The sequence below is a fragment of the Aquila chrysaetos genome, chromosome 14 (assembly GCF_900496995.4).
Source record: "Aquila chrysaetos chrysaetos chromosome 14, bAquChr1.4, whole genome shotgun sequence".
Taxonomy (NCBI): domain Eukaryota; kingdom Metazoa; phylum Chordata; class Aves; order Accipitriformes; family Accipitridae; genus Aquila; species Aquila chrysaetos.
The window spans coordinates 33,030,317-33,058,004 of record NC_044017.1 but is presented as its reverse complement, the minus strand read 5'-3'; the positions used below and the strand labels follow the sequence as shown (position 1 = coordinate 33,058,004).

Here is a 27,688-nt window from a genome sequence, read left to right as displayed (position 1 = left end):
GTTCTGCCCTTGGCTTTGGAAGCAGTTGCATCTGCTTTAATTTTCTGAATTCTTTTCTTTTTTAAGTCCTTATCTTCAGCCTTCTCACAGCTTGCTTTCTGCATCGCCTGTTACCTCGCTGCAGCCTGGCAGAGCCCTGCCTGCTATAGCCATGCTGCCTGCGTCAGGCAAAAGCGCGGCAGAGACGCTGGAGAGGGGGTCAGCAATCTGAGCTGACAAAGACTCAATCCAAACCAACACGTTGATTCAGACTGAAATTCCAAATACAGGGAGAGAGATTTGTCAGACCTCACCACAAAGACGCACAACAAACCCGGTCATTGAACAGATTAGCTCTCTAACAGAGCAGATTTTTTCATCTGGTGCTAATCTGCTGCTCATTTATAATCTCTGCACAAATCTTTGTGAAGCCTGGAGGGATTTAGAGTCTTTGTGTATTACAATGGCCTGCAGAAGAATTTCATGACGAGTATCTGGGAACGCCATAAACAACTTGGGGCGAACCTCGCAGAAATGCACTTTTGACTTCACTTGGGCTGCCTATACCTGACACAAAAAATCCATCAGTGCTCCTGCAGTCTATTTTAAGTTATCTGCTTTTTAAGCAAGCAGATAGTGATCTCATTACGCATTATCTGTATTAAGCATGGCCAGCAAGGCTCCACTGAGGTCAGAACCCAGCCAAACAGTGAGCATGGCAATGACATCAACAGCTCGAGCCCAGATTTTGCCTGCCTTGCTCAACAGGAGTGTGATGGTGTTTGTTTAATTGTATTAAAACCAGTGGGATTGATCCAGGAAAAAAAAAATCAACACAAGAAAAAGTGGCAGAGGTTAGTCCCCAGTATCACTATAATAAGTCTTACTTGAAAGGCAAAATGTATTCAGAAGGGCAGCATATCAAAAGGCAAAATGTACAAATTTGATTTAAAATTGAATTGAACATATTTGAAAAGTGGCATGTACCATGTTTACAAAACTAGAACAGGTGGGTGCCTTGTAATGCTAAATATATTCACACTTGAGTTTTTGCTGGGTGTATAGAGTCATCAGCGATCTTACTATGCCATGAAACATAACTGCACTAACAGCAAAGAGAGAAAGTACCTTAGGATGAAGAAAAACAACTGAAAAATCTCTCCTATTTGAGTTACTGACTGATTCACTGTGTCCCCCCCAAAACCAATCAATCATTAGCACTAAGAAGAACCAAACACCTACGGCACTAAAAGGAAAGGAAAAATACAGTAGAAGATTTTTAAAAACAGGAGGCTAGTATTAGACTTACAGATTAATTATATCAGCTTAAGGCACCTCCCTTGATTGAGTCGATTTTTACTCCAAAAGTCTGTCCTTTTCACCAGTTTCAACAGAAACTAAAAGTAATTTTTGTAAAGGTGCCCTGTATACATCCTTGTTTGTCCTTCATGCTTTTCTTGCCTTTCTTCCTCTTTGCATTCACACCTGCTCTATCTGCACTATTAATTCAAGCAAGCTCGAAGCTCTTTTCTCACCTCCATTGTCCTCCTTGCAGACCAAACTGTTCTCTGAAAAAGTGCCCTCTCTTTGCCTGTTTTTGTCTTTCCTTTTTACCTTCTCTGCTTCCTGGTTTACTTGCTCACCTTTCTCTCTTCTACTTGTACTTAACTGTAGTGACTCAAGACTGCAGCAGTGGGACTGCGCTTTCTTTCCCTTATTTCCCAGAGTTTGTAGTTGGTAATGCTTTGAGTAACAGGGACAAAATGATTTAACTGCATTTAAGACTACAGGGGTACATTATATCATCCAGCCTGACCTTGTGTTCATCATTTTACAAATCATTAAGCCATTTCTTTACTAAGCCTGCTGACACTTTAGGCAGATGAAAGCATTTCAGTTTTCAGGAGACTGAACTGCTGTATGCTTCAGGCAGGGGCATAAGACAGAGGTGCCACAAAGCCCAAGGCCCCCAAAATGGCAGCAGACTAATGGTCCAAGACGATTTACATGTTTATCAAGATCATATGAATGCTGGATGACCATCAAGGCACCCAAACTGGAAACTAAGGGAAGGAAAAGGAACACTGCTTTGTGTTGGAGAGAGGAAATGCAGAGCCAGGTGAGGTCTGCAAGGGTTTGCTGGGTCAGCTGAAGTAAATGCAATCGTGACCACACTGATATGTGTCCTAAACCTCTCAACAGAAACAGGAGTGGACCCTGAGCCTCCAAGATTTGCCTCTCCTTTGCCAAGATAAGCTCAAGAGACAAACCATTCCTTGAGCTGCAGAGCAGAGTAAAATGTTTCCTTTAGTCTCAGCTGGGGCTGGGAGAGGAAAAGGAAAAGCTTTGTCCTAACCTCAGATCTGGTAGTTATTTTGACCTCAGCAGCTCAGTAATACCCACCCTTGCCGCCCATATATCTACGGCGGGGTATTTTCTGCATTGTCCGAGTCCTCTTGCCCCAGCTCCTCACTCCAGTTACGGCCAGTCTCCAGCACTCTGTACGAGGGCACTGTCTCTGGTCCCTAAAACACATTGGGTCAGTTGTGCAACATGGAAAAATCTCTCTCCCTGATTACTGTGTTCAGGTATCTTGAGCGTGAGGTTTGACTACAGCCAGACTTTTCACGCAGATACGTACGTGTTTTAAATAAGCTGAGGCAAATAAAGGCACTTTTGTTCTCCTTGTGGCCCCAGATAAAAGGGGATGAAGAGAAGAGTTCACGAGTCTCACAGACACCTGTATATAACACACTGAATAAACAAAAAGGTTTTTAGCTATAAGCTTTTGATTCTTTTTTCTGTATAACATAATTGCTAATGTCTGTGTAGGCATGTAACCTTCATGCTGCTTCCCATCTTCAGGCATTTTGCACTGCAAATGCCTACCACAGAATGCCTTTATGCATGCAGCTGGCAGACATCTGCACCCCCCAGACTGACTTCTGGCAACTCCAAGGATGTATGCAACAGTAACATACTGATCTTGTACATAAATGACTGCAGCTGACCTCATGAAACCATTAGGGGATGACTACTGCCTGACCATATATCTAGAGTACTCATTTTGAACACCAGGCAATGGAGAAATCTCCAAGGTAGCAAAGACCTGAGCTTGCAGGTAGCACAGCAGCAGGTTAACCATTCTTAATGGTTGAGTCTACAAGCAATCTTCTCTCAGAACCAAAGCTTCAGATAATAAACCATGTTTCCTAAATATGATTATACCACTTCTGAACTCAAGATTATGGTTGCCCAGTCTAGGTAAGAAGAACATTGGCCGATTAACTCAGCAAATCAGCTAAAAAAATTCCTCTAACTAAAAGCTGTGATCAGTTAACATTTGCACTGTTATTTCAAGGATGCTCTATAAAGCAACATGAGGCAGAAAATAGCCACCCCATAAACAGTATAGGTTCGTTAGCACAACAACTGGCGTAAGAGCCTTACAATGCCAGATCTGACTACCTTGTTTAAAGCAGGATTAGCATAGACTGGTAACAAACCACACGTTTCTTGGGATTTTTATTTGTCTTGGCTTTCTGGTAATGTTGTTTGCTTCTTGGTGCTGAAGATGGTGGAGGGGGAGGGATTTCAGCAAGAAATTGGTTATTACAGCGTGAATCAGGTGCCTGAACAGAAGTGTTTTGTCCATTCTGGTATCTCCTAGGGTCCCTGCCTGGCATTCCAGGAGGGCACAGCCCTCCCGTAGGTCCTGAGTCTAACCTGCCAGGACACCTCTTCTGGGTGGCTCAGGTACCCTTCGGCATGTAAAATGGCAGTAGGTCTTGTGCTTAAGCACCGAGTCACTACCTAGGTGAGATACTCATTTGCTGTCGCCGACTCTCCTCCCAAGTATGCCTGTATGTCCCCCCTCATGCAGAGTAGCTAGAAAATTCTGCCAAACTGTTGTTTTACCTTTCCTACCTTATTCAAAGACATTCCCATAATTTAAAGAAACAATCTGTGCACTTTATTCTCTCTGCTCACTAGCCCTGCTTCCCAAACATGCGTGGCCGAGCCAGTCCCATCAGCTATTAACCTTTCCCGCTTCCCACGTTGCACTGCCAGGAGTGAAAGTTCATTAGCACTTCAGCTATCTCCGTGTGGATTATGCCCAGAGGCAGCCAGGAATTTGGACAAGACCTATAAAACTGGCAGTACATTTAGTATACCAGGATATGGTATATTCTTAGCTACATTATTTACATATTCTTCCCACTGCTCTGACAAGAGCTCCCCAGAGCTCCTGCTTCTGGGCTTAGCACTGGTGAAGCAGTGTGGGTGTCTTCCCACCGGATGCAAACGTGCTCTTAAGCCTTGCTCCTGCTCCTGCTCCTGCTAAAGCCAACTGAGGCTTACCCTTCACCTCAGCTGCTATATCGCTGCACCCTTGGAGCTAACTTGCCAATGTGGAAAAGCTACTGTGACAAAATAATTTTGAAGGGCTTCCTTGCAAATGAAGGAATAGTTTCTGTGGTATTAAAGAGACTTATCCTGCCCATGAATAACTTTATTTTCTCTTGCACTGACTTTATCTAAGCCCCTCGGTAATTGCATTTGCAAAATGGGTTAAGAACATGGATCAATCTGCCTGGCAAGTATCCAAGTCCCTGTAAGCACACCAAGAAAAACACAGAGGTCACATCTCATTAGTCTAATCATGGAGGTATATTCAAACTTCAAACATTAAACACCGCCTGTAATTTAACAGGGATGTCAATCTACCATTTTGGGTATAACTGGTAATTTTAATCTGTAAAAAGGTGCAGTATCCATATGAAGTAAATAAAAATATTCTGATGATTAAACTAAGTATCAACTGATGTGCAGGCTGAAAAATATTAGGAGGTCATTGTTTGGGTTCATATAACTGTGAAGAAGTGAAAGTTATAACCAGTGCTGTGGCATTGATAATATTGTTAATAGCAGCACTCCGTGAGAAGTCAAAAGATAGTCCTGTTACTTTAAAAGGTAGATACTATAATTGTTTTGAACTCAGTACGAGTTAAAAGAATGTAAGGAGTCCATGGATCACCAAATCCAGCATTTCCTACAAGCCATGCTCCATCCTATAATCCGTTTTCCTTAACTGACCATCCTGTCTTCAGTTAGGGTATTAACCTGTTTGCACCTGCTGGGTGGCTGTTATGTAGCTGGCCATCAATATGTACAACTGTGAACTTAAATCTATTTATCGACAGGTTTTTGTTCCTGTGCCAGAAGAGTCATTTAGTGAAACAGCCTTTTCCTGCTCCTGCCGTTTACCTTCTGGTACATTTTCTGAGCACAGTCAGAGCTCCCTTCAGACTTACTTTGGCTAGGCTCAGATGACCCTACTCTTCCAGTTTCCATTTGTAAGACAGTCTCTCCATTCCTCTGCACGGGGTGAGAGCCCTTACCTGTCCCCACACCTCTCTGAAATCACCTTTCTGGAGCCCAGGGCTGAAGACTGGTGAGGCCCATGGGACCTTGTGCAATGGCACAAGCACTTCCCACACTCCTTAGGGGATACTAACACTGGTACACACCAGAAACTGCACTTTTCTTTTCATGGCCATGTTGCACTGGTGGCTTGTAGTCATCTGAGTACAAACAGGACATTTTCCCTTTAGTTTAGTTATAGAGCTCCACTTCTGATTGTACAGAGTTGTTTAAAGCCTGTATACCAGGAACTAGTCTCATGACTTTACCATCATCTAAGTTAGATCCAAAGTCTCTGTTTTCCCCCCATTTTGCATATATTCAACTTCTTTTGCTTCACCACACTTCCAGTGTGATAATTTCCATTTCAGTAACCTCATTCCCATTTGCCATTTTGCCCTCCTGTTCAGCATCACCATCCTCACTGAAAACAGAAATGAAGATTAATTGCACTTGGAGGCCATGCTTAGCAGGCTTTTGCTCTTCTCTTTTGGTGCATATGGCTAAAATCTTGTTCTGATTTTCTTTGCAGGGTTTACCTCAGCCTGCTGTTTGGCAAGTCTTGCTTTACCTCTGTACTGCTGGGCACCTGATATTTCTAAAAATTTGCTGTTTTGAAATCAAAAGCCTTAATTAGAAACCCTATTGTTTTTTTTTACCCTTCCCTTCAATTTACTTGAAACCAGTGCAAGATCCTATAAACCAAAGTTATATCACATAGCAGAAACCTCCTGAAAGAGAACAGGGAAAAGGGGATGTAGGTGAGTGTGGTTGCTGTGTAAAAGTTTCCTGATGGCTCTTGTAAGCTTAAGTTTACAAGTTATCTCAGGCTAACACAGATATGCCTACAGTGGAAGCAGTAACTCTGACAAATCGGTGACTGTCTCGGCAGATGGGCAGGGAAGCTGAATTGCCTCCTGAGCCCTACACGTGTGCTGTTCAGCTCTGGCACGAGGTGTCTCTGTGGGTGGCATTTGCAAAGCGGCATCGAAAAGTTTCACCACCACCTGGATGTGACTCACCAGAGCACAGATGCCCCGTATATCTGGATTTTCAGTCCCAGGAGCTATAAACCCAGAGGCACTGTGCTGCAGGGGGGTGTACCCACCTCTCTGGACGCTGGGAGGTCCGTACAGTGGAAGGATGGCACCCACAATGCCTCTTCCACAGAAACAAGGTCGGACAATTTGACAAGCTTCATGAATACAATTTGCTCTAAAAAAATGCCCTGCTTTGAAATCTGAACAACAGTCTTCCAAAGGTGAGGGTCTGTGCTCCTAGATTCGAATGCTAAGCAGCAATAAATACCTTTGCAGTGCAAGAATGCACATTAACCTGGCTCTGGATTGCCACAGACACCCCCTCTGCAGGGCAGGCAGCTATTAAAAGCTTGCTGCTTGTTATTCCCTTTATCTCCCTCAGACGTGGTGTAGTGAAGCAGAGCATCCTGATACATTGCCCAGATATGGTGCCTACAGATGTCCTAGCAAATAAACTCTCTTTCAGGACTTGGTTACGAGCACTTGAGATTAGGTCAAAAAGAGAGTCTGTGGGAATGTCCCTCTTAGGCTGCTCTTCAGGGTGCATTTCTTTTCCTTCACCACCTCTCTCCCTGTCCTGATAATCTGTGCAAAAGGGAGATGCAGTTTGTCACCCTGGGCTGTTAGAAAATAATGAGTACCATCAGGAATTCTGCTTGCCTTCCATAAAAATCTAACTGAGAGCTATTTTATAAACCCCTGTCAGTTCTGTGCCCATATTTCTTATAAAACTACACCCATCAGCCATAATTTCTCCACTCGGGCTCATAATTCCTTCTCTCCTCATTCTTTTAAACAGCTACCTCATCTCACATCACTCTTTGCATAAACTGAGGTTGACTGATATCTGGATAGTATCACCCACTGCTTTCCTGATTAGTTACACACACAGCAAGGGGCTTCAATGTCTTTCTTTAGCGGTACTGTCCTGGCTCTCTCTCCTAGGAGAGTGCAAAAAAAAAAAAGCCTCCTTTTCTGTCTGCCACTGCAGGTTAAACTTTCCTGCACAAAACCAATAAACATGCTTCTGTTTCCCTATGTACTGAACTTACCTGCAAAAGGATCCTATTTCCATCGTGGTCTTCCGTCTGCCACCTGCCTTCACTGATAGGGCTGCAAGGGTTGGGCAAGAGAGGCACAAGCTGCCCCACATCTTTTACTCTGAACTCCAGCACTGCTGACTCTGTCGGGATTGGTGCCTGGCCCTTCGGAAGTTTTTTTATAGAAAACTGAATGTCTATTTCCATGTTAGAATAGACAGGAAAAACACAAAAGTCTGCTTTTTTCTGACATACTGGTCTTTTCAGTATCAACTCGTACAACTTCAAAATGTCAACAAAGTTTTCACTCCTGCAGTATATAGTGAAGCGGATAATTTCTTTCCCGTAGTGCACCGGGCGAATGGCCCACAGAGGAGTCTCTGGAGCCAAAGTGTAAAAGTCCTGGCTGCATGGCATGTAAGGGAGGAACTTCCCATGCACTCGCTCTGTGTGGTGGTAACGCCAAGGTGGCCGCTGAAAAGTCTCGTGGAGCTGCAAGATTGGTTCTTCTCCATATTCCTCCTGCAGAAACAGAATGACAGCCAGGGCTGGCTGGGAAACACCAGCCTTACTCGGCTTCCTGCGCTTCTTGGGCACTCGTCTTTCTGAGACTCGAAACAGCTGGAGGTCTGGATGGATCCAGGCTAGAAGCTTATCAATGGCTTGCTGAAGAGTCTTGGATTCACCTGGGTCTGTGATAATATGTACACTAACAAGGAATGGGTCTTGTAGGCCTTCCACAGAAAGTTCACCTGAGAGTTTAAAAAGAAAAATATCCTTTAAGATTTGTAACAAAGCTGTCAACATTTAAGTGATCCTTAAAGGAGAAACAGTCTACTCAGTCACACCAGGCTTTTTCTTCCACCTCCCTCAACCTCACCTGCAGGAAACTAAAAATAATGTACAGAGATACAGCAACCCAGAAAATAATCAGAAGACAGAGAAGTTTCATCAGGCATATTGTAAGAGTTGCTGTTTCTACTGAGGTAGCATCCAAAAAACGTTACCCAGTGTGCGTTTCTGTGTTAGAAAAGAGCTGCCCCATACAGCTGAGAGGTAGGAAAGACAAAAATACTGACGTAGAGTGGGGGTGAAAAGGACACTAATGATGTGCAGAATGATCAGGGTGGACAGTGTTCATCCCACCTTATTTTAATTTGTGCCAGTTGGCTTGGGACATGGAAATCACACCACTCTATCACCTTGATGTTGGAGTTTTCCACCCAGTTAAGAGTGTTCTGTGTCCTGGAGGCAACTGTTTTAATAAGTAAGGCGAAGTTTGTAGGGAGAGGTAATATCTTTTATTAGACCAACTGATACAGTTGGGAAAAAAAACAGACAAGCCTTCAGGCACACAAGTCCTTCTGCAGGAAAAGATATTACTTGTTCCTACAAATCCTGAGCTGTTTATATCTTCAGACCATCAAGACTATAATACTACTGCTTCAAGGTTTTTATAAGATTAGGGAAGACTGGTAAAAGCAGGAAGCACAAAAAATTACACTTACTCAGGGGAAAAAAGAAACCTCTAGTTAGCCTTGGGAATGCTCACAGGGGCTCTATCTATTCTTGTCCCTGTAACCTCAGAAGCAGAGCAATGGCTGGTTGGAGGGCAGGGGACAAATTGTCCCTTCTGTTCTGCTGGAGTTGCATGCGAATAAAGATGCATGTGAGTGGAGATCCAAGACAGTTTAATAAATTATCCAGGTAATCTGGATATTTTTGCTGAAATGGTTCCCCCTGTGCAGTGTTCTGAAACCACCTCCATGTCTGAGACCCCAAGCCTCGGCACAAAGCCTAAACATGTGAAGCCTTAGAAAGGCTTCCCAAGCTTTTCATTCTGCAGACCACATTTAATAGGGGGATTGTCTCACAGGCTGTTTCCCCTCCTATTGGCAATCAGTACAAACCTCTCCGTCCTCCCTGCTGGCATCAGAATAACATTCCTGTGATACTTCAGCAATTGCTTTAATGTAAAAGCAGTATTAGACAAGCGGTGTATTTTAGTTGTCTTTCAATACAGAATAGCTGCAAGACCCAGAGAAAAGCTAGATGCAACAGCATAGCTTTCCAGAGATGACCGGTAAACATACTATCAGCCTGAATTTAAAAGCTGCAGAAAGATATGGTATGCAGAGCAAATAGCAAGCATGCATTTTGCCTAGGGGAGATATAGAAAAATCAAGTAAATAATCAAAAAAACAAATAATACAGCAGAGTTCTTGTATCTCTGCATGAAATGGGTGATGTGGAGTGACTTCTTCAGATGGTTAACGGAAGAAAAAAGTTGAAGCAAAAAAAAAAATCTGTGTCAGTATATGGCAAGAGGCTTTGCTGCGGCAATTGTTACTGGTAGGTAATTCTTTGAGATATCCCCTGTGGATAGTCACAGTGTGGGAGAAGACAAAAGGGGTGTGGGGGGAGGTCCTCTCATGGTCCTTTACATGGGACAGCAGGACAGGAAGGAAAACAAATTGCAGAGGACAGTGATCTAATAAAACCAGAAAGAAAGTAATTGCCATAGCTACACAGTCATTCATTTTCTAAGACTGGAATAGAAGATGTTCAGGGCTTTTCTCCCTCCGTTTCCTTTGTTACACAAATGCTATCAAAGCCTGCAACAAGTGACAGGCTTGATATTTATGCATATAAATGACTGCAGCTCTGAAAGAAGCCTGGGCACAACAATGTGAAGCAAAGAGCCATCGTTCCTGTCAGCTTCTTGCTCTGCGTTGAAAAAAAATATCCCTGAGCATGGCTTTTCTGCCCTCCTGTTGCTCAGCATGGTGCACGGACAGTGAATGGCTAAAGCATTTTTCAGAAGTAGAGCCTTGTGGGAGCCAGCCCCAGCATTAGTATTCTGCAGCCATCGCTGCCTGTGCCCATCAGCACCAGATGCTCGCAGAGCCAGTCTCAGAAGACCACCAAACATGGCACAAAACCATCATTAGGAGTTAGGGTTATACATACAGCAGTGCAAATCATCTTTTTTTGAGCCAGAAGCAACTGTGCTGAAGAGGGAAAAGTGTAACAGATGAGTACAGAAAGAGCTTCCGTATCTATTTTATGTTAGCAAAGGTGCTTTTACTGCAACACCTTTACACCTTTCACTATGTGGCTTCTGTGCTTATAAAATGGCAGCCCCTTCTGTTTTGGTAAGAAAAACAGAAACATAAGAAAAGCAGAAATATGAGGCAAGGAGCTAAAAGAAACTTCCCCTGAACTGATGATAAGTTGCAAATTGTTTCTATGTTACTAACAAGTCTTTTTGCGTCAAATGACAAGGAAGGGGAGGAAACGACACCATTTCTCATGACACAGTTCAATTTGCCCCTGGCAAATTGTCACAGAAGCAAATGAAAGCTCTGCATATGTATTAGCCTTCCTGTGTTACTAGTTAATCCCACAGAAAATATCAAAATGCTGAGGCATCTATTTGGAAATAAGCTCCACAGTTCTCACAGCTATTACATTTTTTTCTCTCCTATGACAGAAGGGGATTAGTTCTCTTTGAGTTGGCAAAGCACTAACATTGCTGAGAGGTAATTACTACCAGGATGGAAAGCGTATTTTACAATTCTAAACTTTTTCCTCCTCTGTTAGGTAGTATTAACCACCCATGAGAGGCTAAAGCAAACAGCCCAAATGCTGCGGGGCTGTCACATTTGATGTCCTAAAGCTGGGAGCTGAAGGTGGCCTGATATTTTATGATTGAGCTTTGGATGGTTCTTTCTCTACCTCTTATTTTTATTTTGTTGCTGATGCAATATTGCTGAGCAGAAAAAAAAGAAAGTCCTGCAAAGCAGAATGGCAGTCTGTCCCTGCAGTTCTTCCCTGCCTCCTTCCCCTGCCCAGAAACCACGATCTTTTCATCGGAAAGCAGTGGGTGCTGTCAAGCCTGTCCGTGCCAGCTGCCTCATTTCGGTACAACTTTGCTGAAATTCAAGCTGTCTTGTCCTGGGGACAGGCAGGAGAGGTACCTGGCTGTCCAGCCCAGTTGGCTACATCCCCCGCTGAGTGCACGGAGAGAGGCTGCCGCCTCTGAAAAACCTGCGGAGGATGAATCTTGCCTTCCTCATTTCTTTCCCCCCTCCTTGCTCCGTAGGGAAGACAACCCCCTTGGCATCCAGAGCTGCCCAGCTCTCCCCTGCCCAGCCGGACGGCTACGACAACGGTGCCGATCCAGTGACACAAACACCCGTGGGTGAAGCGGGGAGCAATGGGTTACCTGCTCTGCTCCCTTGGGGTGTGTGTGTGGGGGCAGCCACCCCCCCTGAGAGATGCCATAAAGACCGGGGTCTCTGGTAACGCCGGCATTGCTGCAGCCAGCCAGGAGGGCCAGGCTCCTGGGCCAAAGCAGGCGCAAGTGGGTGTAACGGCCGGGCAGCAACCCCGGGAGCTGGGAAGCAGCTGGGCTCATCCGGAGGTACGGGGAACCGGAGCTACAACTCCTCCTCCCTGGAGTACGTATGCATTTTGCATTAAAACCCCACAAGAGGCAAAGCGTCCCTAGAATACATGAGCAGAGTTTTCCCCTGTGCCACCTGAACAAGCCTAGGCTAGAGAAGTCTCCCTGTTGCATTTGGTTTTTGGCCCCGGGACGCTGGCACTCGTGGCTCCAGCAGAAGAGTTACTGGGTTATCTGGCCACGACCCGGCAGTCTGGTCCCTCTTTCACGCTGTGAGAGGCCCAGGGTGCATTCCCCCTGGAGCTGCCCTGCACGAAGACCTGTCCCTTCTCGAGGCAGTGCTCCAACCGCTTTTATTTCAGGACAAGTCACCGCCTTCAGCAGCCTCGATGACATCGGATCTTCCAGGCCTCTCCAGCAGACTTGGCTGGAAATCCACTGACTGCCTAAAACCAGCCCACAGCAGAGCTTAGGATGGAGAAAAGTACCTGTCTCCCTGAAACATCTCTCCTAACCCTGTATTGGTGAATCAAGATATGGACCTAAAGATGTCTCAGACTCACCAGGAGATATTTAATGAAGAGTTACCTACAGGGTTAGGCAAACCTGGTAAGTGTGTGAGCTAGGATGGCAAAGAGAGATTTGGATCCTGCCCCAGTTTGTGTGTGGGAAAGAAAGTGCATTTCCAAACTGTGGCAGATATTTTTAATATACATTATATTATATTTTCAACCTACATTTTCCATCTTCTATCCAGGAATCTCAGAGGAAGTATTCAACCTATAAATACTTAACATAAATATTTTTTTTAGCTGACCCACAATATTGCATTGAGCATCTGAACACTGGAACACAAACTTCTATTTTCCCACTGCGGCATGCTGCTTCATGGGAACCAGTGCCTGAACCTCTCTTACACGGTACAGACTAGATTACCTTATCACTACATCAAACAGTAAGATTTCACATTTCATTCTGACCAAGTTGCATGATGCATTACAGGAGATGTAAATCAGGCAATGGTAGAGGGTCAGAGTGAATGCGCCAAGCCTCTGAACTGCAACTCCCATTGAGCAGTACTTCATTATCAGGAAATAATTGCTGTCAGGAAGTAATGAAATAATTCAAAACTGAACATTAAAGATCAGCATATTTTGTTCATTGTTAATAAATAAAAATATTTCAACTGTGGGAATGTAAAAAAAAATAAATCACTATATAAATAATGTCAGAAAAAAAGCACTATAATATTTCCTGATTGAAACTTCTGTTGCATAGAAAATGTCAGTATTTCCCTATTTCAATCCCATTCCAAAACACAAAGAAATGTCAAAATGGTAGTACTTCTTACTGAACAGGACCTTCACATTTTATCTGACTCCAAGGTGAGACTGACCGTTTTAGGTGTATTAATTGAAAGGCTCATGGGCAGACACAAAGACAGAGGCTATTTTCATAAACAAGGAGCATCACTTTACAGGCAGCTGCAACAGAAGCAGTTACTGGACACCTCTGGCAGCAGAACCCACTGCTAGGTCATGCTTTGATGAATTATGCAGCATCAATAATCTTTTGAACAAGCAGGATGTGACAGATTCAGCAGCTCCTCCATTCTCTTTCCCTGCTGTTTAATAGCATCTGACAAACGCAGGGTTGCAGGATAATGTGCTTCTCAGCATGCCCTGCTTTGCACACCACCTCAAACTCATGAAGGATGTTCAGAAGCGGTAAGAAAGGGGATATTCTGCACAGCACAGCAACAAGAAGAGAAACCTCTTTCACGTTCCCATCAGAGCACCATTTTCCTGCGGAGCTGCAGTTGAATGTTCTCTAATGGAGATAATGGTGCCAGGATGCTCACTCCTCCATCCATACTAAGGTAGTATAGACAACGCAGAGCAGACCAGCATACTGACAAGCATGGCAAAATGGTCAATCTGCTCCTCCAGATGGGCACATGATATAGGCTCTCTGTGCTGTTATCCAGTTGCTATAGAACTGGAAAAAAAAAAAAGGATTGAGCAAAAATAAAGCTGGAAAATTAAGCCCATTATCTGTCTGATGGAGATAAAAAGCTTTCTCTGGTACATTAATATGAAGTCTTACGAGGTGTCGTTGCCCTTAGTGTACAGCATGCAGCCAACCCCATGGGAATGAATCTTACCAAAAAGCAGTATTTAATGTCCACAGAGGCCCTGCATGATCAGGCAAAGGCAATGACAGATCTCATCGTGTGGTACTTTTGCTGTTAGACAGTGCAGCAATTGCTGGAACTCCCCACTGTGCTACAGCCCCGAGTGAATTCTCATCCCTCCACCCCCAGCTACACCCCCCTGACCTGCCTAAGGGCAGTAATCTTTCATGATCAACTTAAGCTGCTGTTGAAAGGGGCCGTCTCACTCCATCTCACCTCCTTCACCTCTCCAGGCGCTCCTGCCCACTCCCTTCTGTTGGCCTAGGTATCTGTGTAGCTACACATCTTGAGCTGATCACGCCACTGCACCCTGACGCTCGCTCTCCTGTTTGCAGTCATACGGTCTGTGGTGCCAAGACCACCATCTCGGCTTGCCTTCAGAACCCTACGACCCTCATCTTCTTCACAGGAAACGCAACCATTGTGGCTCAGAGTCATCCCGTGGGAGGTTAGGTACCTGACAGATACCCCTCCAGCAGGAGACTGGCTGTCCCAGGCTCCTTTTGTAGTCCATGCTGAGAGACAGAATCAAACCTCAGATAAGGCCCATCACTCTCCACTGTCCACAAGTGCAGTGGGAACCAAGTAACTCCACTTCCACCTTGGGCACCTCAGCTATGCAACCAGAATTGGAGGGAAAGTTTGTGGGCCTACATGCTTATCTTGAAGATCATTCTTCTTCTAGTATCTTACCTTGCTGTACTGCTTTGTCAACAAATGAGACGTGCTTTTGTGATGAGTGTTATGGAAGAAATGCTCTTGAACTATGTGATTGTCATGTCTTCCATTACATCCTCTAAAACCAACTTCTTTGACTCCTTTAGTCAGGCTGCTGACTGCCCATAGCAAGGCTGACCCAGGGACTCCTTAGGTCACGGATATGCTCTCAGTCCCCATTTCCCTCAACTCCTCATTCACAGCACTGCAGCTTTCTCACTTACCCCCTAACTACCTGGCAGACAAGCAGTTCACACTTGGCATAAAGGCATGTGTGCACTGCCTGTGGGCTGACTGTCCAGCTGTAGGTTAGAAGAGTTAACTTGAACTCACATTCCAGCCTTTTTTCTCCATGGAGACAACAGTTTGTCCCACTGCCTTTCATCCTGTTCCGATGAAACCTGGGGGAAGTGAGTGTCTCTGCGAAGAAACATGGCATGATGTTTTCCTTCAAAAACAGGCTAAAAAGAAAGGGACAGGATTGCCACATTGTGTTTCTGGCTGCGTAATCCCATGCCCCTAACACTACAGCCTTCTCCTTGCTGTGTCTGTGTGCTCTACCTAGGCTTTATGGAGCCCATAGGCATGTCAAAGCATAGGCCGTACTTTGCTGTATATTAAGCACCCAGCAAAAAAAGACCCCCAACTCTGAGAAGAAGGTGTATGGGATCTTCATGCAGACAAACTGCAGGAACACACAGTGGGTGCTTTCACACCATGGTTACAAGCAAGCAAACTGCTTGGCAATTCCTCGCAAACACCCCCCAAGATAAGGATTTTTCTGCCAATGCTGTGGTCTTCTCCATGAGCTTTTTACTTTCGCTGCATGGTGCTCTTGCAACCTGGTGTTCTCCTCCCTCAAAATATGCTGCGGACACCATATGTTACATTGGCAACAGCAGTGTTAGAAATAATCAGAATTTCAATTTAAAATAAAAATCCTTTTCATCTACTTATCCTCTGGAGAGCACTGAAGTCTTACTTCAGTACTCTCCTCAACCACAGATTTAGCTACTAACTTGCTGAAAATCAAGAACCCCAAAAGGCTGGTGTACTTGTACACCTTCAGGGATATTCTCTTGGATGTCAACTGTTGTCATTTCCCCTCTTCCCTCCCACACAGTTCACCACAATTCGAGAGCTGTCTTGGTGTCTCAGCCTGCACAAGTGTCCACAACACAAAACAGATTCACCTGATTTGGCATCTTCAAACTGCCTTCACTGTCTTAGCTGCCTTCACTCAAAAGCCACAATCTACCTCTATTTGCCCATCTAGGGGCTCAAATGGCTTCATCACACAGAGATCAATTCTCACAGGACACCCAATACCCATAAGAGAAACAGTAAGGAAATTTTTGTTTTTTGATACCCTGCAGGTATTCCTGATCTGTGGAAAACAGCCGGCAATTGTCATTCTGTGTCTTTCCAAAACACACAAGAAGAAAGAGTAATCGGAAACCCCTGAGTGGGGAACTGAAGCACAGTGGTGAGCTGCTGCTCGCAGGATTTGCCCCACTGAGTTTGGTGATGCTATGGGCACAAACAAGCCTGGGCCATCAGGGTAAGACGCAGGACTTCATGTAACAGCCTATACGCTGCTAAATTCAGTCCAGTGGAGAAATACAGGGAAGGTGCATTAATTATTAATACTTAACTATTACATTAATTTGTTTTACTGTTATTTTATATTGTACGTAGATTACGTACAATCTCAAAAAGTCACCTCACTTTTTAGGGGAAGTAGGGAAGGGAAGAGGGCCTGAAATTGAAACACAGAGAGCGCAGTATTCCAAACGGCTGCAGATTTCCACTTTAGAAGAGTTAAGCTTTGCAAAGATGCATGTCCTTCCCAATCATAATTTTTTTTTAAAGAAAGATATGCATCATTGTACTTGGCAAGAACTCAGACACCGATCTTTGGTATTATTATCAGATTCTGTACAAAGTTGCAATGTGTAGTAATTCAGTAAAACTCCCATCACCAATCGCCAGTAAATCAAAAGCTGTATGCGCTGGTTTTGACTGGGATAAAGTTAATTTCTTCCATAGCAGCTAGTATGGGGCTATGTTTTGGATTTGTGCTGAAAACAGTGTTGATAACACATGGATGTTTTCGTTACTGCTGAGCAGTGCTTGCACAGAGCCAAGGGCTGTTCTGCTTCTCATCCCGTCCCACCAGCGAGCAGGCTGGGGGGGCACAAGGAGTTGGGGGGACACAGCCGGGACAGCTGACCCCGACTGACCCAAGGGATATCCCACACCATAGGACGTCATGCTCAGCATGTAAAGCTGGGGGAAGGAAAAGGAAGTGGGGACGTTCGGAGTGATGGCGTTTGTCTTCCCAAGTCACCGTCCTGCGTGACGGAGCCCTGCTTTCCTGGAGATGGCTGAACGCCTGCCTGCCCATGGGAAGTGGGGAATGAATTCCTTGGTTTGCTTTGCTTGCGTGCGCGGCTTTTGCTTTACCTGTTAAGCTGTATTTTTTCCCCACTGAGTTTTCCCACTTTTACCCTTCCGATTCTCTCCCCCATCCCAACAGGGGGCAGCGAGCGAGTGGCTGCGTGGGGCTGAGTTCCCACGACACGGGGTTAAACCATGACACTGTACAATGCATGTCAGCATTCAAACCGCGTCCAACACCATACTGTTCAAAGTCCTTTGATTGCAAGCATTGTATTTTCTTAAAGTCCGACTCGTATGTAAAGCTAAGATCCTCAAAAATATGGTTTTTATAAAAGGGCAGAAAGAACATTGCCTTCAAAAACCCGAAGAGATGCTGTACACTTGAGCAGCTGGCAAATTTGGTCCAGCAATGAGCTCCATACCTCACACAATGTACTCTAGTTAACTGAGAGTGTGATTTTACTATGGACTTAAGACAATTTAAGACTTCACTGCTGGCACTCTTCCCCTTACTATTCCCAGCTAAGTGTTTCCAGGGCCTCCCATGTGTCAGGTCTAGGCGCAAGTTGAAACAGCTTGCGCAACAGACTGAAAAAGAAGCCCTCAGACAAGGAGTAATCAGGATTGTGCCTTCTGGTGGCAGTCAGAGAACTGATCTGGCTAAAAATGTTAATTTTCAGGCAGACCTCTTCTTTTAATCAGTTTGCACAAACCTTTCTGGTATCACAAAGAGGTGGCAGGGAAACCCAGACAGAGAGAAGGCAGAAGCCACAACAAAGCATCTACATTCAAGACATGTCTAAAGAAAATACGGGATCAAACCCTGAGGCGTGGTCAAGCATTGCCATGTTTGTGTCTCTGTAGACAATCAACAATATTAGCATGACAAGCAAAGGAGCCATTTGGGCTTGCCAGTAGTGAAAAACTATTTTGAATCTCATAATCCTTTCAGCTGACAGCAGTGTGCAGTTCAAAATGTCTACCCCATACCAGCTGATGGAAAAGGGAAGCAGTAATACAAAGCATGCTTTGTCATCGGTGCTTTGTCATCGGTGCTTCATCCTGACCCCATATGGTGGCAGCCAGGAGTCACCTGGTAAACAGTTCATTAACCTTTTAGAAATTACAGAGACAAGATTTTTTTCCAAAACTATTAATCAACAAATATATGGTACCAACAAAAATGAGGCAGGCAGTGGACATCTACTGCTCTAGAATGGGTCACACACCGATTACCAAATGTCCCAGTTCCCTGCTGAGCTTGCATAAATAAGTTTTATTTATTTATTTTTTAAAAGTTCAAATTAAAAAAAAAAATACACCATGATAATGTACTGCAGCCATAAGCTGAGGAAACTAACTGTTGGCATTATCAAAACAGCACGCATTTAGTAGAAGCTGCCTTAATAGCTTCAGCCTTCACAAGTGTTTTGTCATTTGTGTCAGTGGGTCAGATGGCTTTTCCCATTCTACTACAACTAGTGCTTCCGAGTCAGCAGTTGCCACGGGACAGATTTTTTTTTTTTTTAGCTTCCCTCTTTGGGCTTTAACAATTCCAACAGACATCTCAACAATTTCCAGATCATTCCCATCACTGTACCAGCTGAGCCTGGAATGCCAAGACCTTTCCCACAACACGTTGCTCAGGATAAAAGATCCACTAAATGGGTGCCTAGCACCTTGTGGTTTTCTGGGACAGCAGCAGTAACACTTCCACAGAGGGAAATTCAACCCCCATCACCTAATAATCTAATTTAACTTCTCTGAAATCTTTCCTGTAAATTTTTACTAGAATTGTGTGGCACTCAATAGCTCAGTGTCTATCAAAGTTTTCCTATGCTTCTGAATTATGCTTGGTAATGAGAAAGAAGAAATATTTCCTTATGTGGCTTTGACTATGTCTATGTGTGCTTAAAAAACGAAGCTAGAAAAACATTCAGATTGCCATTCATACATGAATTATTATTGTTTTTTTAATAACTAGCCCAGTTTTTATCTGTCATATCTATATGACAGGAAGAAAACCTGACTAGATGTGGTCAGAAAACGATATACAAACCAACAAAACCAGAGTTTTGATAGCTCTGGTCCAGTAACTGTTCAGGGTACACTTACACCCCCTCAGTACAGAAATCCCAAGGTAGCACTAAGCCAGTAGGAAGTAATTTAACCACAGGACACACCATTTGGTGCGTGCTAAATGATCCCAAAGAGTGCAACTCTGATTTTAATAAAGAACAAAGATACATGGGTTACTCCAAGCTAAATAGGAACAGGAACTTCAGTCTCTACAAGGAGAAGGGCAAGGGGAAGGGCTTGTGGTTAATGCGACACACTTGGCATGCAAAAATCAAATCTAGATTTGATTTCAAGCACAGTTACACATTCGTTTGTGCATGTCCTTACACGTGGCTGTGCCTTACTTCTTTCTATCTTCTCTTTCTGGCCACTGGCCATCTTTAGTCATGTCTTTAAGGGCACATTTCCTCTCTACTCCTCATGCTTCTAAATAACCACATGCAGTAAGACCAACCTCAACATGCTATCTCCCTACTAGAACAGCATCCTAACCGCAACTTCTCGAAAGGTAAAAGTGCAAATAACAATATTAACTCAATATCAACATCTCCAGCATGGTTTCCAGGCAATGGTGCTCAGCAGCAGTGACAACTCTGTGCTGTTCCTGGCATAGGCAAGGGTCCATTTGCGGCTCCTGAAAATCAGGATGCATCATCTGTGGATGCTTGTGGATGAGACTGGGATGCTGGAGGGGCTGGGAGGGGGGATGGTGCTGTGTGATCAAATATCACCGCAAAACAGGAAGCAGTTGATTAAAAATTATGCAACTGAGAGGGAAAATTAGGGACCGGAGAGCAACAGGGCCTTCCGATGTTGCTCTGGGCTGATGATTCAAACCAAAATACAGGAAATTCTGTTTAAACGTAAGAAAAAACTTTTTTTACTGTGAGGGTGGTCACTCACTGAAAGAGGTTGCCCAGAGAGGCTGTGGGGATATTCAAAACATGATGGGACATTGCCCTGACCAACCCGCTCTCACTGCCCCTGCTTTCAGCAGAGGGCTTGGACTAGATGATCTCCGGAGGTGCCTTCCAACCTCAACTTTCTGTGGTTCAGTACTATACTCTTCTATCCTGTACGCAAGCCTTTGCTCCTTCACCGTGGTGAAATCTGATGACAAGCAGCTACATAAACATGTTTGGCACAGTCAAAGACTGCTAGGTGGCATGTACCAACGGCATTTTCCTTCTTCACACAGCCACACTGGGAAACAGCATTGCTCTTTACCTCTAGCAGCATAACACGGGCCAGACAAGATATGCAGGAGATGCTCACTATATTTTCCACAGGAGCTGACACTTCAGATCTCAGTACTATATAAAACACCTGAATTTGCAACATTGACAGATGCTGCAGGCTAAGAGCTCTATGTGATTTGGGTCCAATTTCCTCTTCCATGTTTTCTCATACTTTAATTAGTCTTCCTTTTATAATAACACCTTCTGGAAATGCAGCATGATGCTGGCAAGCCCACTGTAAACTGTTTTTACAATTGTATTTAATACAGCTTGTTGCCAGCCATTGTAAAAGCATCCCAGTTCTGTATAGAAATAAGAAACAATATACTACAGTATATCTTCATATTGCAGTAAAAGACTATAATTGTATCCTTATGCTTATTAAATTACATTGTTTGAAGAAATATACTTAGAAGATAGCCAGTCCAGCAGTGCCTGGGTCAGAACCGGTTTGAACAAACCTAACTTAAAGTAGGCAACTATATTACAGAATCTTAGCTTTGTGACAGATTTTTAAGAGCCCAAATCAAGCCCAGCCCCCTTCCTGCTCCTGATTAGTTTTCATCACCTTTAACAGTTAAGTGAAGGCAGACAGATTTTGAAGTGACACAAGTAACAGGAAGCCATTTCTCTATATTCTATTGTTACAAGGCATCTATACTATAGATCCTTACGCTCCTGTAGCTCCCGTTATCTCTGCAATCCAGAAGGCTACATCTTTTGTTTTTCGTCAAAAGCTCCATTAGTGCCTGTTTTGACAGATGCGATCCCTCGGTCTCCGGAGTGTTTGGTAACAAAAATTCTTAAGAATTAGAAATGGGAGAACTTGTGAAGACATTGACTTTACTCTCCTCTGTAAAGGACCTAGTGCTCAGGCTGGGTCTGACTCTCTTTTATTCAGGGATATGTTTTCCTCTTCATGTTTCCTTCCAACAACGCTAACAATCTAATAACTCAGAGAGGGAAGAGGAAGATTCTTGCCAGGTAACATTAAGCAGCAGATGCCATGGTGGGGAAAAAGAGGAAAAAAAAAAGAAGAAGAGAGAGAAAGAAACAAAACAGAAAGAGCAAAAGAGAGAGGCAGCACAGTATGGAAGTGGTGTGAGAACTGTCCTGTAACTGTGCCTTGGCAAGCTCCAAGCACGGATGGGAGAGGTGGCCTAACACTGACCCCTCACAACCTACCTGATGGACTACATCAGCACCAGAGTGATGGGTCCTCAGAATGACAGTGCATACGAATACGTAATTTCTACTTCTAATTAGGCCCTAACCTCACAGCTGGCTTCAAAGTAAACACAGTTACTCAAAATACAGCACTGAATCAGGAAAGAAAGGTAAGGCAGCTTCAGGAAAACAAAGGTTCACCTCAAATTCAGGGCAGCACTATCTTTGGGGCAACCATTTTTTTCTTATTTGATTACTGTCCCTTGGCTACATGCCATTAACTTACCCTAACTGTCTTTAATGAGAATTGCTAGGTGTCTAAAGAAGACTGGGAATAAGTCTGAAAGAAAAAGGATGTCAATTAGGGTATGTTCAGGGTGCATACAGAAACACGAGGTTTCAAGGGGCTTTTCATAAACAGCAAGTACTGTAGTGCTGGCGATTTCCCATTCCCCATGGCCAGATCCAGCACAAAGAGCAAACACCATGCAGGAAATAAAATCTACCACCCAAAGTGATGTTAGGGCAGCCCATTTCAGCACACAGCCAGCACACAGAGGTAAGACGCAGCCTTAGCACCTCACCCTGCCTCTGGAATCAAGAATAAGAGAAACCTTGCCCTTACTAGCCCTCCATAAAGACTGCAAGTTTTGCACATGAGGATTCCTGCCACTTGTAGAAAATACAGAGTCCAAAACCAGCCCAGGGAGCTGATGCAGATGACACTGACAAAACACTGAACAAATCCCAAAACGAAGATCTGAATTTATAGTAGCATAGGAACAGAACACCAAACAGAAAAAAATTTATTAAAAAGAAACACGCTCAGTAACCCACGTATTTGTAAATCTGCCAAAATAAACTGTCTTGTGCTTAATTTTTAGAACCAGAAAGTGGGTGAAATTCCATGGGTTAGGAAGTATGCACAACATGGAAATCAAATTTTAATACCCCAGCTCTCAGGTTTACCATGGAAGAATAGGGACAACCTAAAACCACCCCAGAAGGACTCAGTCATTTCTCAGCTGCTAAATGAAAGGCAGGGGAGCAGGGGAAGGCGAATTACCATCTTTCCTACTGCAAAGCAGGTGAGTGACAAACCCTTTACCTCATTGAGACGCACAACACTAACCACCGTGTGCTACAGGGTTTTACTATCTCAAATGCTCTAAAATCCGCCACAAACTTGCATCTTATTCCATAGGGCCAGTTTTATGTTTCATTTACCGACTTAGCTGGAATGGTACAAACGTGTATCCAGGCAGCTCCCTACTGATTGCCTAGCTGAAAAATGTGGGGGTAACAAACAAACAAACAAACACACAAACAAAACTCACTTCCACAATTATTTCTAAGACAACCTGGTTAAATTGGCTCCAGAGCTGACTAGGTATGGAATATTTCAAATGTGACAAATCGCAAAAGTCTTGCTTCAAAATGCCCACTTCTGGTTTGAGTCTTTCTGAAGAGCCATTATCATAAATGCAAAGATTATGCAGAGGAGGAAATAAGCAGCCCCCATCAAAACTCCTCCTCCCTGGTTGAAAATCATCCCTGAAACACATAGCTCAAAGCAATTTGAAGGTAATTAAAATGTTGATGTGCAGAGACTGTTGCTTATTGTGCTGACCAACACTAATAAATTATTTCTTTGTGATTCTAACTGTCTGTATCCACATGCCACCTATGGTCTTTATATTGTGGTATTATGTACTTTGGGTAAAGGTTTCTTCTGTGTGTGTAAAGTGCCTAGCATGATTCCCTCTCGTATATGATTAGGGTTCCCTAATGGTAATTGAAAACCGTAATTGAAAAGGTAATTGAAAATATGAACAAAAAGAAGCTAAATATGTTTTCCAGATTAATGAAGAGCACACCAATGGGCAAAACATCCTAATAAGACAAAGTATACCTCCTGCTACAGAACAAAGGGAAAAGTGGCTACACACACCAGAATTCAGGAAAAAAAAAAAAGTCAACATTAATTTAGCACTTCTTTTCCTTGAAATCACACTGCTGAACCTTTCAAAGCTGTAATAACTCAAAATGCCACATCCAGCACACAGGTTTGCGTGGCCTATTTACTCTGCTCCATAAGACAAGGCAAAGTGGCACACAGTCACCCTGACAACAGCCAGAGCCCGCACAGCAGATAACTGCTGCTTTTTCTTGCAGAAATAAACATGCCCTGCAAACTTTGGTACTCCTTCCCAAAGCACTTGCTGTACAAAACCCACAAACGTTAGATGAATGCTGCCAGTGAAATGCATTTTTGGGTTACCCGAAGCTGGGACACAAGGGCAAAGAAGAAAAGAACTGAGATGCTGCGTAAGACCCAAGGTCCAACCAACCCACCAGGCAGGGCTCTGAACTGCTGAAGTAGTACGTTGCCCAAGATAACTGCTGCCATGTGCTTAGGCAAAAAAAGTACTAGAAATAACGCATGTACAGAATAATCCTTCCATTGCCATACAGCAGCTGATGAGATTTTACTTCTGACTTGAGGGATCCAGGGTTCCTCTATACTTTTGCATTGGTGCAAAGTCCAGCAGTTTGTTCAGCTGCTGTCATTGTAGGAAGTGATATAGGCAGCCGTAGTTAATTGACCTGCTAAATCTTTCTTATCTTTTTCTTGGTATGTCTGTGGAAAACCATTGTCCAGTGGAGTTCATCCAGAAATTCAGAAGATTATTCATTTATTAAACACTGAAATCAGAGCCTCATTGGTACCACCAAATAAGACCCCTGTAAAACCAAATTAGCCTGTAATCCTTCTGGTTTAGATAAACTCCACCTCATTAGAACAGGAGCTTCAGATGAAGCAGCTGTAGGTAATGAGGATTCTTTGCTTTTTAAATTTACAGCAGCTTACTTTGTATTATGTTAGGGCCTAACAGCATCATTGATTAGACTGCTTTCTGTACTGTGAATGATAACATTTGCTGAATCTTTCCTCCAAAGAAAATAAAATGGCCAAATCACCTTTTTTTCCTAATATCTTTTCCCCAGTAATCTTTTCTTCAAATGCAATATGCACCTCGTGACTGCCAGCCTCCAACATGAAAGCGTTTCTGTTTTATTGAAATTCTTTTACATAGCTGTTTCTGTTACTCTTGCACTGTCTGACCAAACTGACCACACAAGCCCCACAAAATGTGAAGTTAAATACTGCTACTTGTGAAGCTGTATCAATATAATTTGCCTTGGAAGCAGAAAAGAGAAAGGAGGAGACTGTCCTGTCTCCTGAACTTTGGTGTCTTTGCTGGAATGATAATACCTCCTTGTACCGACAAATTACTGGTGTTGAAATACAGCTGTAAACCCCACATACTCTGGGCAGCCGTGGCCAGCAAGCACTGAGGAGACCACAGTTAACAGGACACGCTGTAGCTGCCACACAACCAAGAATTACCCTTACAAACAGCTCATTTAATAAAACCAAAGACCTACAAATGTAATTTGTTACCTTTATTTGTAAAAAGTGCAGCAGTCATGCATAGCTGGTACAGGATCAAAACCAAATTTTTAGATGAGAAATACTTCACTTACACCTTGCCTTCTGAACTTATCCGCCAAATAAGCACTTCTACTAAGCAAATAATTATGAGTCACTGACCAAAAAATGAAGGAAGCTGGCAGCCCGTTCCCCAAGCCATCACCCAAAATTGTGAGCTGAGGGGGTGGTGGGGCACACATCTGGTGTAACCAGTCATGTCCAATATGCTTTTACTATCACAGAAAAGCTGATTGCCTGGATTTTGCCTCCCAATCATTTAAAAAAATATGTCTGACAGCGGGAATCCAGAAATCTATTTAAACAACAGAATTTAGGAAAAAGCTGCACTAAATTCTCTCTCTCAGGCACACACACACACACTGAGCAGATGGAGGAAAGACAGCGAGCTCCCTGCTAGTCACATCAGCTCAGGAGCCAGACATTACGAACACTGTCTGATCCAGCTCTTTTTGAAATCAATAAAAGCCCTCTGCTGAAGACCATGGGAGATGGAAAATAACCCTCTCCACGCTTCAGCCAGAATGTGTGAAAGAGAAAAAACTGACAGCTTTCTTCCCCTCTGATTTTCATGGCGCTTAAAGATCCAGATTATAAAACACAATTTGTCATCTGTGAATTTTTGATCTGCTTGCTTGGCATAAATAAAGCTCACGTCTATGTGTGAATCAGGGAGACAGGCATCACCTTGCACTTTGACAAGAGAGGGATACTCGTAGCTGTGCGTGAATAAGCATTATTGCATTTCCAAGTGCTGTGGATACAGTATGTCCTACAGCTAAGGAAATGGTTGGAGCGGGTGGACAGAGGACTGAAAAAGCGCTCCTTGTTCCTTAAAAAAAATGGCCTTTTTGCACTGGTGAAAAAGAAGGAGAAAATAATCCAGACACCAGGATTCATCTTTTATCAGTTGGATAACCTGAAATTCAACTGGCTATTGTAAACATCTAGGGAGACTGTGACACTTACCAGAGCATCTATCATCTTTGAAATCAAAGAAACGCTTCACAGAATTTACTCTCAAGTGCTTCTTTGGCATCAGCTTGCAATAAGCATTCAATTATTCCTGCATCCTCCAGCTCTAATGACATTCATCACTGCAAACTCATTTGGCTGGAGGACCCATTCGCACTGGCCACACTGCCTCTACAGATTTTGTTCTCATTTTGACTTTTGCTGTTGTGAGCTCCAATATTCATGACTTTACACATGGTTCATATTTTGGTCATAAGCATCCAATCAATTTAATTTTCTATACTGTTTCAAGACAGATCCAAGAAGAGAAGGAATGGGGGCTTTGCTGTGTCAAAGTGAACTCCATCATAACACTAGGTTGATGTTAATAAAAATTAGCAACCTGAAAAAAAGAAAACATGAGAATCCATTTAAAAAAAAACTCTCATACTCACTGCTGGTAGAGGACATACGGCTGTACTCAGACCTGCAAGACAAAGATTTCAGTTAGACCATATTAAATCTAAAAGAAATAATGAAAAACGTACCAAATCTAACTCACACTGCATATTAAAATAGTTTAATGCCCATTTAGCATTATTTTTGTGCTAAGATAATAACTGGAACAGGTTTTGAACATGGCCTCAGAAAAACTGGCATCTCGCATGAATTTTGAAAACACCTATGTAGAGTGAGTAAAGCAACTAGGGTTTTATCTAGGGGCTATTCATGCTACCTAACTTTAGGCATAAAAATTAAAGCTCGGAAGGCTTTCTACAAGGAAAAAGTAGGCTGCTTCAGACACAGGTTAGAAGCAGAACTCTACTAGATTTTGATGCTGCTCCTCATCTTCCTCACCTCATGTCATCTAAATGCTGCTTTGCTTTTTTTTTTTTTTTTTTTTTTTTTTTTTTTTAAGAGAACTGTATTCAAAGAGCAGAATTTTTATTGTTGTTTGGTCACAACTGGCAGGGAAGACACAAAATGAGTACCAAAATATAAATGTTTAGATGACAAAGTTTTTGCTTTAGGAAAACCTTTTCCTCTTTAAGACATCTCTCAGTAAAACCATACACCCATTGGTTCTACTTCAGTGACCTGTGAGAAAGTCAGAGCCGTTAAGTATTTTGAGCAAGAATGCAATTAATTTTGCAGCTGCATACATCCCCAAACTCCTGAAAACCCCATTCTGAGCTGCTTAAAACATGGCACATTTATGTCCTAAAGATTCAGAAATACTAAGGTAAACCAAATATGCCATCACTGAATATTAAAAAAAAATTCATTTCCACTTCTGAGGCCCTGCTTATGATTCTGACTGCTTGGTTTTGGAGTTCACAGTCACACAGCCTCCACTCCCCCACTCGCCGGGTCCCCAAACCAGACCCCACTCACCAGAGCTCTCTGCCACAATTAACATCTGTCTCGCATGTATGCCCTGCAGTGCCCTGACCATAACAGGCAAACTGCTCGGGGAGCCCTAACACAGTTCTTGGATCCAAACCTAAATGCTTGTTTTATATAAATACTT

General features: G+C 43.4%; 1 protein-coding gene across 3 annotated transcripts in view; it reads right to left on the bottom strand.

The window, feature by feature from the left end:
• Nucleotides 1-27,688, bottom strand: part of FAM124A (family with sequence similarity 124 member A) — a 55,113-nt gene that overhangs the window by 8,911 nt on the left and 18,514 nt on the right. For 2 of the 3 annotated variants that reach the window (XM_030036556.1, XM_030036555.1), the window contains exons 2-3: nucleotides 26,613-26,644; nucleotides 7,496-8,235 (exon numbers count right to left, since the gene is read on the bottom strand). In XM_030036556.1, the coding sequence (XP_029892416.1) occupies nucleotides 7,496-8,235; nucleotides 26,613-26,644 (772 nt within the window). Of the gene's footprint in view, nucleotides 1-2,092; nucleotides 2,505-7,495; nucleotides 8,236-26,612; nucleotides 26,645-27,688 lie in introns of those variants that run through there. The other variant, XM_030036557.2, reaches the window with a different exon arrangement.